The sequence below is a fragment of the Lissotriton helveticus genome, chromosome 1_1 (genome assembly GCF_964261635.1).
Source record: "Lissotriton helveticus chromosome 1_1, aLisHel1.1, whole genome shotgun sequence".
Lineage (NCBI taxonomy): Eukaryota > Metazoa > Chordata > Amphibia > Caudata > Salamandridae > Lissotriton > Lissotriton helveticus.
In genome coordinates this window covers 1,743,781,154-1,743,799,911 of record NC_136057.1, presented here as the reverse complement: position 1 = coordinate 1,743,799,911, position 18,758 = coordinate 1,743,781,154, and the positions used below count along the sequence as shown (strand labels likewise).

General features: G+C 50.5%; 1 protein-coding gene across 1 annotated transcript; it reads left to right on the top strand.

The window, feature by feature from the left end:
- Positions 1 to 1,260: 1,260 nt before the first annotated feature.
- LOC144834365 (uncharacterized) lies at positions 1,261 to 13,898 on the top strand. Its single transcript, XM_078689236.1, has 3 exons — positions 1,261 to 1,772; positions 9,542 to 13,091; positions 13,179 to 13,898. The coding sequence occupies exon 2, from the start codon at positions 9,574 to 9,576 to the stop codon at positions 10,882 to 10,884; it is 1,311 nt and encodes a 436-aa protein (XP_078545362.1). The 5' UTR covers positions 1,261 to 1,772; positions 9,542 to 9,573; the 3' UTR covers positions 10,885 to 13,091; positions 13,179 to 13,898.
- Positions 13,899 to 18,758: the final 4,860 nt, after the last annotated feature.

The window sequence follows — 18,758 nt, the reverse complement described above, 5'->3', positions numbered from 1 at the left end:
GGTTTCCTGTCCTTAGGTGTTTTTTTCAATGATATAAATACAGTGTTTGTTTCAATGTATTTATTAACAGCCCTGGATAACTCCTGTGTTTCACAGTGATGTTCCAAGAACGAAATAAAGACTATAATTTTTTCATAAATTGTCTTTGTGCTTTTTGGACTACATGAGCGCATTATACAATACATCTGGACCTGTATTTTGGAATATAAACCATATACCCTATTTGAAACTTGAATTACATGAGGGGTCATTACATCCTCTGGTGCCTCTCTCACCTTTTTTGCAGAAAACGGTAAATTGAATGATCTGGCCAGGTCAGAAAGGTAGATTGTGTAGATGTTGAATATGAGAGAGGATGGACCCCTGAAGACACCACAATGGAGAGCGAGGGGGCGAATACAAAATACTGTAGGGCAAGTTTGCGTTTTCTTAGCTGGTGGGGTCTGAGTGTAATGTTTGGTGGTGCACAGTGTCAGATGCTACTGATAAACCCAGAAGCAGTAAAGCAGCCACTTTGTTCTTGTCCACTGTGAGAGCCATTCACTATGGTTGCAAGGACTGGCTGACTCTGTGCCTCTCTACCTGCTCAGATTTGGTGGTATGTTAGACACTCTATGTCATGCGTTCAGGTCCTGTCACATTATAGTGGAACATGTAGTGAGAAAGGTAACAGACAATTCAACGTGTCTTTGTGTGTGAGAGCCAATTGCTCGCAGTTCCAACTTCTAGGTGACATTTTTAGCTTTAACCCGTGTTGACCAATCCCTATTTCCAGCCTGTGGTCACCCAGACTAAATTTGGTGAGTGTTTGGCTCGGTTTTTAGCATTGTGAGTGGAAAAAGGCGGACAGAAACCTTGGAGTGGACCTATCCGTCCATCACTTGGTGCCCACCGTGTCATGGGAAGTCTACCTCGGTACATGCTCAACAACGACAACAAAGCGGCGAACGCTTCTCTTCACAAGCAGGAAGAGGAAAACAATGCAATCATGATTACAAAGATGGTCTGCAGGAATCCTGAATGGGTTCCAGTCACACAGCCGCATGTTCTGAGCCCCTCCCTCCCTCCCAGAGTCCCTCCTGACTGCTGCTGTGCGCGGGGACAGCACGCACTGTGCATTGAAAGCAGCAGCGGGGAAGGAAGGGGCACGGAAGCTACCCCTGCAGGGCTCAGAGGGCGGCACCAGGGCGAGCGGCGGCAGGGGATTGGCTGCCCGCTGCCCCCTCCCCGGGTGAGTGGCAGGGCGGCCTAGGTTATGTTAGGTAAAGCAGAATCCTGAGATGACCCTGGTGGAGAGTGAGAGACGGGGGAAGTAGAGGGGGCGCAGGGCGGATCTCAGGGGTGGGGGAGAGGCTGCCAGAGCAGAGGAGCAGGCTGGGAGCTCAGAGCATCCCTGGGAGGAGAGCAGGCTGGAGGAGCGCGAGGCACGGGCTGTATTTCAGGGCACCGAGCATAGAACGGCGGCCCCGGCGCTGTACGATCCAGGCCCATCCACGACCGTCGGCACCGAGCGGCTGACGCCCTGGTGGATCCGACCCCCTGGGATGCGGGAACCATCTCGGCCGGAACGGAGCGCGCCTATGCGGCAGGGGCCCACAGCCTGACCCAGAGCCGCGCAGGGGCTAGAGAGAACCAGCGCATCCCATCTGGAACTGGAGGAGGGCCAGGGTCGACCAGGAGCACAGAGCGTGGGGACAAGCTACCCGACCCCACCGACAGAGCCGGCCTCGGGCCCAGCGGGTCGGCGGCCCCAAGCGGCGAGAGAGCCTGTGGTAAGAGCTGCTGATCTGTATATTCAGAGTGCGGGACAGATCGAGGGATCCTGGCGTCTGACGCGGGGATCCATTCTATGTAACCCGAGGGGGGGCGGCTGGTTCTGGTTCAGAGACCTCAGCGGCTTCCTGCATCTGTTGGGGTCTCTGGTAATCTGTATATGACAGGCTCCAAACTTGGTGATACGACCTAGTGAGTCCATGCACCTGTTCGGAGTGTGTGTAATCCACAAGTGACAGCTTCCAACCCTCGTAGTATGTCAGTGACTTAGCGCACCTGCAGCGGTGATCTGCAGAGGCGTAGCTTCAGAGGTATGGGGGTCTGTCAATTCTCTAGGCAATAGTCGGGTACAGGGTTTTTCAGTCGGGTGTGATGAGGAGTATGTCTGGAATTATTACTTAAAAACACAGACAAAAACAGACGCACACGCACTGTCTCTCGTCTATGTTTTAAATGTCTTAAATTGTTTTGTTATTTTACAAGATATTATATTTAAAGTACCCCCTTACAATCTGCCCTCCGCTCCTTTCTCCCGCCTCTTAAACCCCCCTTCTGCACTGCTTCCCTTATAACGTATTGCAGCATGCAATGCCAGCATGGCTGTAGGAAAACCTGAAGCTCACACCTCCCTAATCTTACTGACCAAGCTACGCCCCTGGTTACCTGTCGATTGCCGACAGGATACAGTCCACGACGTCCCTTTAAGAGAACGCATTGGGTTAATGTACTTAGCACACTTACATAATCGGTCCGCCCTAGAGTAGCACAGAACCTCTGAAGACGTCGGGCTCCGCTTCTACCTCATAACATTACATAACCCGCGCCGCCAGATCCAACTGTGAGCAGCACGACGGGCAGAGGAAGTTGAAGTCACGGTGAGATAGCCAGGTGGGATATTGTGCCTGCTGCGCAGTGCTGTCGTTGCAAATCATTCAGAGGTGGTGCAGATGGTGTCGACACACAGATCGTTCGGTAGATGTCAGAGTTTACAGCCCTTGACATACCCATCCGACGAACGGTGCGGATAGCTCCCAGGTGGTTCTTTCAGGTGTGCCCATATGGCGGCTTCAGGTATATTCCAGTGATTTCTTTCGGCTCCTGCAGGCTCCCCCTCCATCCCTGGTGGTTCCTGAAGGTGCCCCCTGCGGTTCCTGTTGGTGTCCTTTAAGGTTCCCGACTTCCTATATGTGCACCAGTGATTTCTCGAGGTACCCGTGGTTCCTGCTTGCGTCTCCCAATGCCCCCTCCAGGAGACTGCTTATGATCCATTAGGGCATCCTCTGGAGTTCCTGCAGCTGCTGCTGCCCTAACTCCGTAGTTCCTGCCGATCCATCCGCCCCCCCCCGCGGTTTCATCAGGTGCCCCCATGCCCTGTTCCTGCAGGAGCACCCATGCCCTGTTCTTGAAGGAGCACCTATGCCCTGTTCTAGCAGGTGACCCCCATGCCCTGTTCTTGAAGGAGCTCCTATGCCCTGTTCTTAAAGGAGCTCCTATGCCCTGTTCTTGCAGGTGACCCCCGTGCCCTGTTCTGGCAGGTGACCCCGTGCCCTGTTCCTGCAGGAGCCCCGTGCCCTGTTCCTGCAGGAGCCCTGTTCTTGCAGGTGACCCCGTGCCCTGTTTCATCAGGTGCCCCCGTGCCCTGTTCCTGCAGGAGCCCCCGTGCCCTGTTCCTGTACGAGCCCCCGTGCCCTGTTCCTGCTGGAGCCCCTATGCCCTGTTCCTGCAGGAGCCCCTATGCCCTGTTCTTGCAGATGACCCCCGTGCCCTGTTCTTGCAGTTGACCCCGTGCCCTGTTCCTGCAGGAGACCCCCGTGCCCTGTTCTTGCAGGAGCCCCTATGGCCTGTTCCTGCAGGAGCCCCTATGCCCTGTTCTTGTAGGTGACTCCGTGCCCTGTTCCTGCAGGAGACCCCCGTGCCCTGTTCTTGCAGGAGCCCCTATGCCCTGTTCCTGCAGGAGCCCCTATGCCCTGTTCTTGTAGGTGACTCCGTGCCCTGTTCCTGCAGGAGCCACCGTGCCCTGTTCCTGCAGGAGCCCCAAAGCCCTGTTCTTGCAGGTGACCCCGTGCCCTGCTCTTGCAGGTGACCCCCGTGCCCTGTTCTTGCAGGAGCCCCTATGCCCTGTCCCTGCAGGAGCCCCTATGCCTTGTCCCTGCAGGAGCCCCTATGCCCTGTTCCTGCAGGAGCCCCTATGCCCTGTCCCTGCAGGAGCCCCTATGCCTTGTCCCTGCAGGAGCCCCTATGCCCTGTTCCTGCAGGAGCCTCTATGCCCTGTTCCTGCAGGAGCCCCTATGCCCTGTTCCTGCAGGAGCCCCTATGCCCTGTTCTTGCAGGTGACCCCGTGCCCTGTTCTTGCAGGTGACCCCGGGCCCTGTTCGGATGTATGGCATTACAACGCATGCTTTTACATCGCCTGCTTTTACAACGCGGTTTTTACAACGGATACCATTACAACGCATAGTGCTTTTAGGCGCTGGATAGTGAATTGTTTAATTTACTATTCCAACTCCAGTCCCCGTGGATAGTAGGGAAGGTGTTGGATAGTACATTAAACCTATTCCCTATCCTAGAGCGCCCCCGAGCGAATGCGTTGTAATGGTTTGCGTTGTAAAAGTTGCATTGTAAAGGCACTGCGTGGTAAAAGTTGCGTTGTAAAGGTTGTTTACCGCCCTGTTCTTGCAGGTGACCCCGTGCCCTGTTGTTGCAGGAGCCCCTATGCCCTGTTCCTGCAGGAGCCCCTATGCCCTGTTCCTGCAGGAACCCCTATGCCCTGTTCTTGCAGGTGACCCCGTGCCCTGTTCATGCAGGTGACCCCGTGCCCTGTTCTTGCAGGTGACCCCGTGCCCTGTTCATGCAGGTGACCCCGTGCCCTGTTCTTGCAGGTGACCCCGTGCCCTGTTCTTGCAGGTGACCCCAGGGGTTCCTGCAGAAGTCCCTGAGATGCCTCAGGGTTTCTTTGTAGCTCATTTGGATGCTGCTCTCTTGGTTCCCCTGGGTACTTCGTTTTACCTCTTGCAGCTGTCGCCCCGTGTCTCCTGCAGATGTCTCCCTGCGATTCCTGAAGGACTCCCTTACATGTACACCCTTAGGTGTTTCCCAGTGTCTCCTGCAGCAGCGCCCCCTCATGTCGGAGCCCCTTCTGGGTCCCTCCTGCAGATCTCCCCGGGGTCGGTCTGCCGTGGTTTCTTTGGCGCCCTGGGCTGCCAGGGAAGCCGTGAGGCCGGTGCAGGCGCTGCTGCCCTCCCACCTCGGCCCGCTTCCCGATGGATGACTGCATAGTAATAATGTCCCGCAGGTACAAAGGGTTATGGAGGTTTATTTTTTTGAGAAATAAAAGTGACCCCCCTATCTATCCTTGCGGGATAGCTTGGATCCCCTGTCCAGCTGCTGTGTCTGCCAGGGCAGATTCGGGGCACTCAGGCGGTGTGGGGGGGAGTTTGGTACCCCAAGGCACAGCAGTGCCAGAGCGAATTCATAAAGGGTCCTCCAGGCAGAGGGTGCGATGGAAATTAAGAAATGTTGCTGGTATATGGTAGAACACCTTGCTGCTGGCACTTGTATGTTTAGGAAACATGTGGGACTACCATTTTAGGTTTGGCCCTGCGCCTGGTTTACATAGTCCCTTGTCTCACGTTTTACACAAAATAATATAGTTACTCTTCGGGCACATTTGCACACTCGGTGGCGCCGTTCACGTTCTTTGCCCCCTCTCTATGCCCTCAGCCACAGTGCGTGATAAAAGTTGCACAGTTTGCAGCGCCTTATCTCTCTGCCCCCTGCATCTCCAGCCTCTCTGGATGTGGCCCCACGAGCCTCGCGCTCCGGGCCTTCTGTGACCCCCAGCTGAGCTGTGCACGCTCTCAGTGACGCTGATCTGCACTGTCTGCAGGTCCAGGACCTGCAGGGAGCACAAAGTCCCGGACGTTTGGTGCAGAGGTGGCAAAGATTTTGAGCCAGATCCGGTGTGCAGTCAAAGAAGTGACACTATGGCTCCCAGCACCTTCTCAGACTCACTTTCTTGTGTGCAGACAGTAACCTCAAGGCGCTGGATTCAGTCGGGAAGCTCTCCGAATGGGACTCCAAGTCCAGAGTCTCAGACGAGCCTGCTGGCCCTACCTGCCTCAGTAGTGGCTGTAGATTCCCCCAAATGACGGCTCACCTTTTTGAGATACCGGGTACCCCAGAAGCATACATGGTGTAGCATGCTACTGAGGTAGGCAAGCACTTCTGCTCCCCACATAGGGGTACTAGAAAGCTACACACATGTTGCAATACAATACAATAAACAGGTAGTTCTTGAGCATGACCTCGCACAGGTGACTGGTGCATGTAGCCTTTCGGTAAACATATATTATGAGTATGGCTGATTGCACAGCAGGGCAGGCCTCAGGCCTTGAAGGACTCTCACAAGCAGTAGGAACAAAGGAGTAGGCAGAATTCTCGGGAGGATGCATGGTCCACATCTGGTAACCCGGTGATATAACCAAGGGAATCCTCGGTACAACTTCTGCTGAGGATGAAGGCCCAACATGGCTCACCTAGGGTGCCTACTACTAGGAAGCCAGTGCATGGTATGGGCAGTGAACCAGATTTCAACAAGCTATTTTGGGATGCACGGGGAGGGTTTCTTTCAGAAATGAGGTTCTGCTCAGCCAGGACCCCTCATGTCAACTATTTCCCCTTGAATGGTGAAAATGTCACAGCCCTCTGCCCCCAACGCTTCCCCTCACGGTCTCGCCCAAATCTCTGTTGTCCATCAGAGAGTCCCGTATGTAACCTCTGCCCCTCAGATGCCTGCATGCTCGATTTCCCCCACCACACTCTGCGTTCGTTTCTCCCGTCGCAGATATCCTCTTCTACCCCCAGCCGCCGACCAACAAGCCCGGTCTGGGTGCGTCCCTATGTATTCTCCCCGTCCCTGAGTTGTGCCCCAGGGGGACCTCGTGTCTCTGGCTATGCAACTGCTGCAGACAAGAGGAGTTGGCCACGAAGTGACCCGGTTGACGGGGACAGTGTTGAAAAGCGTGGCCTGAGTTTAAATACACGCTCTAGCACGGCTGCTACAGGGAGAAAACCGTCAACACGGAGGATGTGTATCTCCTGTAAAGGGGATGCCATCAGAGGTGCCGAGGAGTGGATGGGCAAATAGGCCCCGGTTTGCGTTTGCTTGAATATTTGTGTAGCCCGCTACGTAAGAGCCCTGCGGCGTAGTGCCCCACACTTGCCCATAAGGCCTATGCTAGTGGGTCTTATGGATTAAATAACTGGACCCTACTAAACCTTAATTAGTTATTTATGGGCCTCTTATGTCTGCAGACAATATGCTCATGAATAACACTGTTTAGGAACACCATAACAGAGGGTGTGGGTGCTGCCATGCACAGCAAAGAAAGCCGAGTAAGGGAATTAATGACAATAGGGAAAATACTTAGAGGGACGCAGAAAAGTGAGCATGAGATGCAAAGGTAAGAAAAACAAAGGTAGGAGACAAGATGGGGAGATAGAAAGCGAAAGAATGGGGGGGGGGATAAGGAAGGGTAGAGAGAAAGAAGAACATGTGAAAGGAAATAAAGAAGGTATGGTAGAAGGGGGAAAGGATGGAAGGATGGAAGAGTAATGGGATTGGGTGGGTAGAAGGATGACGAATGGACGGATGGGGAGAAGTGAAAGAACGCATAGATGGATGCATGGGTATACTGGAAGGATGGATGTATAAGTGAAAGGGTGAACGGGTGGATGATGTGAAGGGATGGACGGATGAACAGATAGAAGGGCGAAAATAGTTGAAAGTAGGGTGAAAGGGTGCACAGAACTGTCCGAAGGAGAGTCGGCCTTTGTCCTGGTATGGTTTAAGTGGGGGATAGTTTAAATAGCCTGGCTACTTCCTCGTGTGAGACCGTAATCTGAGGTTTTTTTTAGTAGGCCCGGGCGCGTCTGTGCGTGTATATTTATTTTAGTTATTTAGATGGCGCGGTTCCCGCCGCAAGTGCAACTGAAGACTCTCTCCACCCACCCCTCGCCCAGTCTGTCCCACCCATAAGTCCGGACTCCGGAGTCCCAGGACGAGCCTCAGTTTAGGTTTAAGGTGCACAGATCCCGCTCTGTAGATCCCAGTATGTGAATTATAGCGGGGTGTTCTTGCGACTTCCCTGGATTGAGGTTCATTGGCAGAGCTGGAGAGGGGGGCGGCTGAGCTATACATCTCACGCTCCAGATAAATGTATGAATATTTCAGTGGATTCCTGTTCTCCCCGGGCGCGGCCCCCCAGAGCAAGGTCCTTTCTAGTGAATCCTTGCACGAGGGGGTGGCGGGGGTGTAGAAGGACAGGTGGTGGAAAAAAACAGGAGCGGCCACTCCTCCTCCGGGGCAGAGTCTGGCACTGCGTGGAGCCCTGTGCCTCGCAAGAATCTGCTGTTGTCGATTTCCTAGAAAGCCGCCGGTTCCTGGAACCAGTAATAACAGTGTGCGCCACCCACAGGCGCTCCACACCGCTCTCTCCCCCTCCAGGCGCTCGCCGCCTTTCCTCACTGCGCTCTTACACCTTCCACCTCCCCTCCCCCTTTTATGTACTCTTCCCCCTCCTCCGCCTGCATTCCTTTCCGTGTTGTTTTGCTCAGAAGAGTTATACAAAAGAACTAGGTACAGACGCAGCTGAATCTAGAAATGCACAGCTCATATCCGCGTGCCCCTCCCTGGCGCGAGTACAGGGCCAGCCAGCCTGTCAGGAACCATAGAGACACGGGCAGTGCAGATACCAGCCAGCCTGCCATGAACCATAGAGACATGGGCAATGCAGCTACCAGCCAGTCTGTCCCTTCCATGTTCATGCCATAGAGCTGAGCCAGCTTGTGCCCTCCCTCCCAAGCTTGGACCATAGAGACACAGGGAATCTAGAGCTCACAGCCTCTCCCTCCCAGGTTTGACCCATACAAACACAGGGATTCAAGAACCAACCGGCCTGCCCCCTCCTACTCCCTCCCCTGGCATGAACCATAAAGACACAAGGAATCTACAACCTAACCAGCTTGTCCTTCTCAGGCATAAGCCTTTAGAGACCCAGGAAATTCAGGGCCAACTGGCTTATCCATACAAGGGCCATACAAACATAGGGAGTCCAGGCCCAGCCGGCGTGTCCCCCCAACCCCGTGCATTATCCATACAGTCACAAGGATTCCAGCACCCAACCAAGCTGTTCCTACCAGCCATGTGCAGCAGGCAACCAGCGCCCAACCAGCCTGACCTCCTAGGTGTGAAATATAAAGACAGAGAACCCACAGCCCACCCAGCCCATCCTTCACAAGATATGTTATTATGCAGACACAGACCGTCTAGGGCCCAGCCAGACTGACCCTCCAAGGCACGTACCATACAGAGACAGGCAGCCCAGGGCCCAACCTGCTGGTCCTTCACAGGCCTATTACCATACAGATACAAGGAATCCATGGGTGTAAACATGTCTGTCTGTCCCTCCTATTAATTTTACCAGACAGATAACGGTAAGCAAGGGTAGGGGCGCAAGGCCTTCAGTGGCAAAGGGACTTTTTTTTGGAATAACGAGTCCATGTGTGGTCAAGTTGTCTGAGGGTGGAATTGTTGCATGTGGGTGGAAGTGCACGGTTTGGATGTAGGTCTGACCCGGGGGGGAGGAAGATGGGGGGTTGTAATGCCACAGAAAGGTATGTGTGTGCTCTGGGTAGAACTGCCGCTGCATCATTGATGGTCTCATCCTCACCTGATTGAAGACTGATTGTTGTGTCCTCCTCTTTTCAGCTGCTGGAGCCGCAAGGGTGACTCTGGATTGGATGAACAACTCGGAGCACTTTGACGATATGAACACTCCACCTGGAGACTCCTTCCAGGAGATGTTGGAGATGCAAGAAGACACCGCACCACCACTGCCGGTGGCTCAGTCAATCGAGCTGTGCTCCCCAGCTGGGGCCTTCGCCGATGAAGCGGTGTCCCTGATGACCACCAACAGCATGCTGGCACACTCCCTCCTGAGCCATGGGTCTGCCAAGCGCAAGGAGGCTGCCATCTTACGCCGCAAGCGGGAGTTCACACCTGACGAGAAGAAGGATGATGGCTACTGGGACAAGCGCAAGAAGAACAACGAGGCCGCCAAGCGCTCCCGTGAGAAGCGGAGGGTCAATGATGTAGTGCTGGAGAACCGAGTCATTGCCCTGCTAGAGGAGAATGCCCGGCTGAAAGCGGAGCTCCTGGCTCTCAAGTTTCGCTTCGGCCTGGTAAAGGATCCCGCTGAACAGCCACCCACTGCCCCACGCTTTGCCGGTTCTGTGCCCTCTGGCTACCACCAGAGGATGGACACTAGCTTTGCAGGACCTGTCTGTGAAACACGTGAGATGCCCCTGGGCCGGCCAAGCTTTGGACGCTTGGCTCCACCTCAGGACCCACCAGGCTACTCTGAGGACTCTGGCTTTTCCACGCCTGGGAGCTCTAGCATTGGAAGCCCTGTTTTTTTTGATGAGCGGACCAACGAGCAGGAGAAGTTTTCACCACGCCAAGAGGAGACACCCTGTTACGATAGCCCCCTCTGCCAGGGAATGGACCCTGACCGGGATACTGGTCGGGTATCCCCCGTTGATACAGGACGTTGCCCCCGATATGAGGTCCCTGAAACTGTGAAATGCCTGCCTCATAAGCTCCGGTTCAAGATGTGCACTGGTGCCGAGGAGGTGGAGCTTGAGTCACGCCCACCCAGGGACAATGTTGTTGTCATGGCCTCTCCCCAACAATTGGACAGCGCTGCCCCTAAGGCACAGTTTCCTCCTGGTCTCCAAGGAGAACCCTCATCTCAACCCAACACCTCAAGAGGGGTCTCTCTGACTTGGCGTCCACAGGTGGCATTGGGTAGCCATGATGACCAACGAGGACCGCCCCCATTTGTCTGTGCTGAGGAGGCTCCCAAGTTTGCCAGCCAGATTAACCCAGCCTATCCATGTGGTATTCCAATTTCAATGCCCCCTCACCCGGACTCATCTGGCTACCATGAGTCGGAAAACTCAGTTCTCAAAAACCAGCTTGCCTCTCTGTCTGCCGAAGTTGCGCAGCTGAAGAAGCTGTTCTCTGAGCAGATCCTGATTAAAATGAACTAAGTGTCACCCACCTACCAAGACTGTGCCATGAATGTTGGAGTTCCCTCTGGGGGACCTTTCAATCCCAATCTCCAACTCACCCTCAAGTTTTCCAAATCTCACCCACATGTCTGTATTGAGCGGCTGTCCTGGCATTGAGGCACTCAGACGAACCTTTGAAAGGCTGGACCAGAAAGGGGGGATGTGAATGGGGACTGGGATTCTCTGGTGGGACCAAGAATTTTCTGCCAATTTAATAAATCAATCAGGAGTTTGTAAAGCGCACTATCACCGGTTAGTGTCTCAAGGCGCTGGGGGGGGTGGGGTCGGTTGTACAGTCCATTGGGGGTCATTCGAAGAGCCAGGTCTTGAGTTCTCTCCTGAATTGGTGTAGTGTCAGGCTTCGCCGGAGGTGAAGGGGGAGCTTGTTCCATGTTTTGGCTTCAAGGTAGGAGGACCTTCCATCCGCTCTGAATCAATCCAAAATATTGGAGTCTTCCATCCAGGCTAATCCACTGTCACCTACTTTAGTGCCCATGCTGCACCTGCTGTTGTTGAAGAAGCTCTAAAGATGGCAGATGAGGGTTCAGGCAGCCTCCTGCTATTTCAATGCTCTCTGAACTAAAGCGATTCTCTGTTGTTGGTTGATATTCTCCCACATTCTGATTTTGGCTGAAAAGCTGTTGAATTGAAATATTTTTTCATCAAACCTCCATGTAAACCACGATCACCGCAAATACTTGACCTCCAGGACATAATTAACTGCACTCCTTCAAGTGGTTGACAATATTCAGAACGAGAAATATGTTATGGTTGAATTTTCATGATCCTCCTTGTCGGTAGATCGGCTGCCTGCCTTCAAGTTTCTGAAAAAAATAAGATGAAAAACAACCCTATTTTGGGTGCTCACCTTTAAAATTCTCTCTTTTTTTATATTCCTTTAATACACACCTTGGAGCAGAGGACAACAGAGAAGGAGGGAGCGGAGAAATTTGAGGAAAATAGAAGCATTGTCGATAGACGGTTAATGGATCGTTTTGTTGTGTTGGTGGAGATTTGTCAATGCAATTCGTATATTGGAACACAAACTCGAAAGATGTGGGAAGTTGTGAAAGAACCAAAGTTACTTCTTCAATGCGATCTGATGTCAGCAGCCAGTGTTGAGTAAATCACAACAATGTTTATAAAAATCAAAGGATAAAATCAGGTGTACAAACCATGAAAGAGTCTAATTCAAAACATAAAGTACTAATGATTTAACGTTATAGTTTTTTTTTAGTATGTTCTCCGATTAACAAGTGATTTTTTCCAAGAAGAAATTAGGAGATATGTTGTCCCCTCTACCTGAAAAAATCAGGAAGCTCCTTCCTTTTGAGGCAAGGCATGGAGCTCTTAAACAATTAAATCAAGGATTCTGAGCCATTTGTTAATGGCTAATGAGAACTCTTTGGACGTAAAGGCTCTAATTTACCTCTTCTGAAGGCAATGTTGCTGAAAGTGTTCAAAATTGTGATATCACTTCTTGCCTTGCGGTGCTGAGTTCCTGTGTGCAGGAGTTTTGAGAAAAGAGGAAGTGATCTCACTGCAGAGACACCAGTGTATAAATGCCACATGCTGTCTACACGGAGCCCACTGGTGGGAGCTGGATGTTTTTGACTCCTTGAGTTAGATATGGATATTGGTACACATGTATAAGTGCTGCTGATGGCACTTTCTTGCTTGTGAAACTGGTGGTGCTTGGCAAGAATGTGATATGTTTAGCCACTCAAAACACAAAGTATGGAATCTGCATGCATACAAGTGCCACCAACATCATTTATCAGCTGTGGGTCTCTTGGCAGGCCCATAATCCACTTGGTTCTTGTGACAGGAAGTGATGTCACTACATAATCAAACAGCAGCAAATGTCGAGGCAGATTTACAATTTTTTCACGTAGCGCACTGCAGCAGCCGCAAATGCTGTGCTGCGTGAAAAGGAGAGAGGAAGAGAGCGCCCTATTTACTAAAATAACGCACTCGTCTCCCCTCTCATTAACGCCGGTGCTGAAATCAGCTGCTGTGCGCCACGGAGACACATCTACGCCATGGTGCAAAGGTGTCTCCGTGAGTCTAGCATAGGTTTTGTACTGGAAGGAACCCTTCCAGTACAAAATACTATGCACATATTCACTGTCTTTAACCATTTGTAGCTGCAAAATCGGCTCTGTAACAAAATCGGCTGAAAACAGGCCCGGCAAAGAGCTCGGCGGCACCCCCAACCCCCCCGAGTGGGGAGGGCGGCCGAGCACTTTGCCAGGGCCGGTTGGGGTTCCCAGTCCTGCCCTGTCCGGGTGCCTACTTGAAAAGGGTACAGTTTTCTCAAGCTAAACCCAATCTACTTTATTTCGTAAATTTGGGTTTGCGTGAGAAACCTTGGGTGGTTACATTGGAATGCCCATGCACCACCCTTGGTACCGCCCCACGGCGCAAAGTAATGCTGCTGCACATTACTTTTCCGTTATTTCCAGCGCTAAACACGTTTAGCGCTGGAAAGTAAATTGGGACACAGACTCTGTGCAAAATGTTAGCAAATCCCCCCCGTCATGTTTTGTTTAGATTGTCTGCAATGGCTGACAGCGAACATCATACATTTGGCCACTTTCAGGCAGGAAGCGATATTGCCACATGTAAGCAAGCAGTGCTAGCATCACTTCCTGTCAGAAGATTTTATATAAAGCTGGACTATCCATTTGTCGAAGGATAACAGACCTTGATGAGGTTTATATACATGCCCTTCTGTAGGAAAACCATTTTGTGCAAGCAATTGGCTGGCCTGCTTTATAACAATGAGGATATTCATCCAAGATGAAGGACGTTGCAGCCTTGACTTGTGTTACACAACTGTAATTCAAGCTCATCTCAGTGAATTAATACACTGTGTGTACGGTTTCTGTGTGTCTGTGTGCGTATATACATGTATATTTATAAGATTTTGTGGTTGTTTTTAAAACGTACCGTTTTCACCCATTTGTAAATAAAGCAGATATTCTTTTGGACCTTCTGTTGCGCTGTGACTTTTTGTTGTTGTTGCTGGTAGATACGTGATCTAGGGTGCACGGTGATCATCCGCTTTCTTAAAACAATCTACATTGGATGCAGTTGCAAAATGCTTGTATTTTAGGGGGTCGGAGTCCAAAGAAGAATTTGAAGAGCTTTCGATTTCCTTTTTATTTGCTTAAAGTGTCTATTAGTCGGACGTTACCAAAAATCCATTGCTCTGTAATCGTAAACTATGGGATTCACACTGGCAGTCGCCCTGATAAAGTCCCAAAGTCCACCTGACATGTTTGCAGTTGGCCGTGTGGGTGCACATACTTCATCACTGCCCAGCTGACAATGGAGCCCTCACTATGTCCACACACAGGAGCACCGGCACAGGGGCCCACTAGGCCTGATTCATAAGGCAGAGGTTGGGAAAGCCAGAAGCTTACTCCATTAGTTTTGTTTCCACGTCAGCAGTTGATTTCTCACATTTCTTTCATTCACAAAGAATGGGGACTTGTGGGGAAGCTGACCACAGAGAAGGTCTGCCCCCCTGGGTTTTTGGGGAAGTGGTACAGTCCAGGGACTGCACAGGGGTTTTGGGCTATTCTTGTAGCCCAACATATATATTTGCCTGCTATTTTGGGTGCCAGACACCATTTTGTCATGGTAATGCAGTGGCTGGTACCTATGCAGGAGCATTTTTCAATTGTCTGTGTATTTAGGGCGTTGTGCTCAGTGCACTGTATTTATAATAAGGCATACCTGGTGGCGGTTGCGGAAACAGTCAACATCAGGGTAGCCCAGGCCATGCAGCTGCTGGCAGAGGCTGGGTGGCTCAACCTCCTGCGGGATGGGGCCCAGCTTGGCAGGAGACAGCCCTCCCGCAAGGTGGAATAGCCACGGCGGTGATGGCCTGCGCATCCTTGCACAGGCCACAATCTCAACAAGCATTGGCATAGCCAATAGGTCTCGCTTTTGGGACCTTATAGGTATTTAGTTGTGCAGCCCTACCAGCTCTAAGGTTGCTTATAAATAACCAGCAAGGGAATGAGGCATAGTAAGGGAGTGTGTTGTACTCCAATCCTTTCCTGCGCTGTTGAATGTTTTTAGTATTGACTAATCTGGTCAAAAACACTGCACACAGGCTCTTGGTGCCACAACCACAGGACCTAAACCTTACCAGGTTAAGGAGCATGTTTTAAAAAAATAGTTTTGGAGAAGTGCCATGTTAATCTCATAACAAAAAATCTTGCACATTTAGCTTCGGGGCTAAGTTTTGGAGGACATGCACAGTCGCGTATTATTCAATCTTTGAGTCAGCTGGCTGCTAAAAGAACTGTATTCTCCTTGTGTAGACTGCACAGCTACATAGGTATGTTAACGTGGTGCTTAAGGGGGTCACATGTTAGCCAGGGTTACATGTACCACTGTTTTCACTATTTGCCACCATGTACAGAATTGTACTGCAGCACATCATAGTGTATCCCTGCTGCCCATTATGGTATAGATGTGCGCTAATTCACCAGTGATTGCCAATAATGCAAGCATGACAATGCAACCACGATATGCACAACTTATGAATCATGCTGCAAGGTAAGATCACCAATGCTGTTTTTTAAATTATTTTTTTAGACCCCATCTGATGTATTGTATGGGAGTCATTTTAAGATGCATTTCCCAGTAGAACCGAAACATTTCCCTTCATAAACACATTGGGGCCTATTACCAACAAGTAGTGATAATTATCGCTAAATAGGCTTAGCGACGATTTTTTTATCGCTGCCTATCGCTGGATATGTTAGCAGAGAAAACATGCTATTAGCAGCGTTTTTCTCCATTGTGCTAAAATATCCAGCGATAGCGGCGAAATGCGCGAATTTCGCTGAGAATACAGCGATATTCACGCATTAGCGACTAAATGCTCTTAGCCATGTTATCCACCTCCCATTGGATAACATGGCTGAGAACTGGTCTGGGCAGGTGTTAGTATTTGGAGATATTCACGCTTAGCGCGAATATTTCCATCGCTACGCCTGCCTTGCTAATAGGCGATAGCGACGTTAGCGACTGCTTTCAGTCGCTAACTGGTTGGGTACGCCCACTTTGCATGTCATTAGCAATAAACATCGCTGACATGCAAAGCGGGCCCCAAACCGCTCGCTATCGCCTAAAAGCTGTCGCTAACATCAGTTAGCGACAGCTTGCTAATAGGGCAATGGAATTATCTCCGCTTAGCTGCCGAAAACGACCGCTAAAGCGGCGATAATTGCCTATCGCCCTGCTTGATAATATGCCCCATTGAGACTAGTATTACTACAAGCCACGTGTTACAGAACTCACAATACCAATGAGACAGCTGAATAGAAAAACGTTTAAACCAATGCAGCAAAAGTTACAAGGCTCGTGAGAAATCAACAAGATAGCAGCACTGCCACATACAGAAGTCACTTCCAGCTGAAAAACAGACAAGATAGTGCTGCCATACACAAACAGATATTAAGACCTGGAAGATGGCAGGATAACAAAACTTATAACCAACGCGCCACAGAAAGCAAAGGTAATGAGAACTCAAGAATAAAGCAGCAATCAAATACAGAAAAATATTAAACTTCCAGAGTATCATACGTTATCTATACTACATCTCATGCAGAAGTGAGCTACTGTATCATGCATTTAGAGCATTACTAACAACCAGGGCCACGGACATGAGATAATTGCTGCCTGCCTAAAAGTGCAAAAACAATGACAAGATAGCGAATCTACCAACTAATGTGCAAGAATAACATGAAATTAGTGCCCGCCAAAGTATTACAGAAACCATAATAAATTCGAGACTGCTGGATAATAATACTGACAAATACCGTGTTACAGAAATTGCAAAAACTTGAAAGGATAATTGCATTGCCTAACAAAGTTATTGAAATCGCCGTTGTAGCTGATCTGTCAACCAAACAAAAGCAATTTGAGAAATGCACGAAAAAGTAAACAGCAAGGCAACGCAAGGCGACCGGGGCGGAAAAGCGGCGGACAGTCTTTCCGTCCACCGCGGACCCCCCCATGCTAATATGGCGGGGGTCATTCCGGCACGACAGGCCGGCGGTGGCTACCGTCGGCCTGGCACGGGCGATCCGCCCGCCATCCTAATGGACCCCATGGTGGTTCAGAACATAATGCCATCAGGTGCAGATCCTGGCAAGCAAATTGTTTATTGACTTTAAGAGTACACTAGAAATAAAGGAACTATCACTGAGAGATAAATCCAGATCTCATGTCACGAACTCATAAATGCCAACATGCAACACCCAACAAGGGAGGGCTATGGCAGATACAGACACAGTAGAATTTTTCGTTACGTTGCACCGGAGTGAGGAAGAGGTAGGTGGGAGGAAGAAAAACAAGCATTGGCAAAGCCACCAGATTTGGCTTGGGTAGACCGTGTTCTTTGCAGTAGTGGGGTGAAGAGGGCTGATTGAAAGCCCCTATAATTAAGTATATCACTAAAATCATTTTAGCAAAAATAAAAAAAGGTTTTCGCTTAAATGCAAGACCTTAAAATAAGACCATAAAGTCAAATACCTGTGTCTTAACATGGGCAGATGGTACCTCTGCCAATTAAATAGTAAGTCCTAGTAGCAGCAGGGACTTTGCTCGACTCCGGCAAAACACAAGCATGTGCCTGAAACCCCCGAAGACCAGTAATTATGGCTCACAGATTAATTATATTCACACGGGTTTGGAGGCAAAACAGTGTGCAATAATGTGTCTGAAATGTAACAGGAAGACGACAAGAATGGCGCATCCTGTCACTGCTGACGTACCCAGTGCTGCCCCGGAATAACTGAGGTGGGTCACAGTTGAGCCGGGACTGTTTAAGAGACCAATAGGGGAAGAGGGCTACTCAAAGTCCAGGTTAGTGCCATCCAAAGGTTTTCCAGGGACACCTGCCGACAGCCTAACCAGAGGAACATTTGGGGAGCCAATAAGAACCTAACGGGCTGATGTGCCTTTCTGCCTGGCACTGGATGGACGGTGCATGCAGCCACCTCCAGGGTGCAAGCTCACCCTCTCTTGAACATGCGTGTAGTAGAGGAACCCAATTTGACAATTGAGGCGAACCAAAACTACGGCTCCCAGAATGCACTGGGTTTTGAGGAATGCTTAAGACTGAAACACAAGGTCTCCTATGACATTGCGTCATCTGGTAACTTATCCAGAGTCTTGCTGTGTAACAACCTTCAGAAAGCATGCAACCTCAGTACACGTGTACCCATGATGCTGCCCCGATATCTTAGCGCAGAAGTCGGCTGATAAATGGAGAAAACAAGGCAGCTAAGTCGAGTCGAAGACTAAAATAGAAAGGGAAAAAAAGAAAATCACAAGTGTTGAAAAATATCTCAGACGAGACTGAGGAAACCAGAGAAAACTGAAACAGACAATGAGTGAATGCAAATGAGGGCTGCATCCGGCTTGCTCCTGTGTAGAGGGCGAGGGACAGGGCTTATGGACAAGCACAAGAAAAGCTTCTAATCGTGGGGGCAGGGGCCTGTCAAGAAAAGGAAATGCTCTAGTTTTGGGGGTGCGCTGTCATGACATTTCTCCCAAAAGGAACTGGGAGGGGGTAACCCTCTCATACAGCAGGCTGTGGGGATGTGTGACCAGGAGCCTATGACACACACACGGCAAGCTTTGGGGGAGGGTGTTGATGACACAATGCTGGTGTGCCGAACACTCATTCATCATCCGCCGTGACTGACTCCCTCCAGACGTAAAGACAAGCTTCACTTGATGTTTAATGTAGCGCTGCATAGTACGCAGAAGGCAGGTTCGATGCGCTCCCATTTTGAAGAGGTATAGGAACCGAAATCAAAGGA

Excerpts from the sequence above, each read along its gene's own strand:
- LOC144834365 (XM_078689236.1), top strand. The coding sequence starts at position 9,574 with ATGAACAACTCGGAGCACTTTGACGATATGAACACTCCACCTGGAGAC.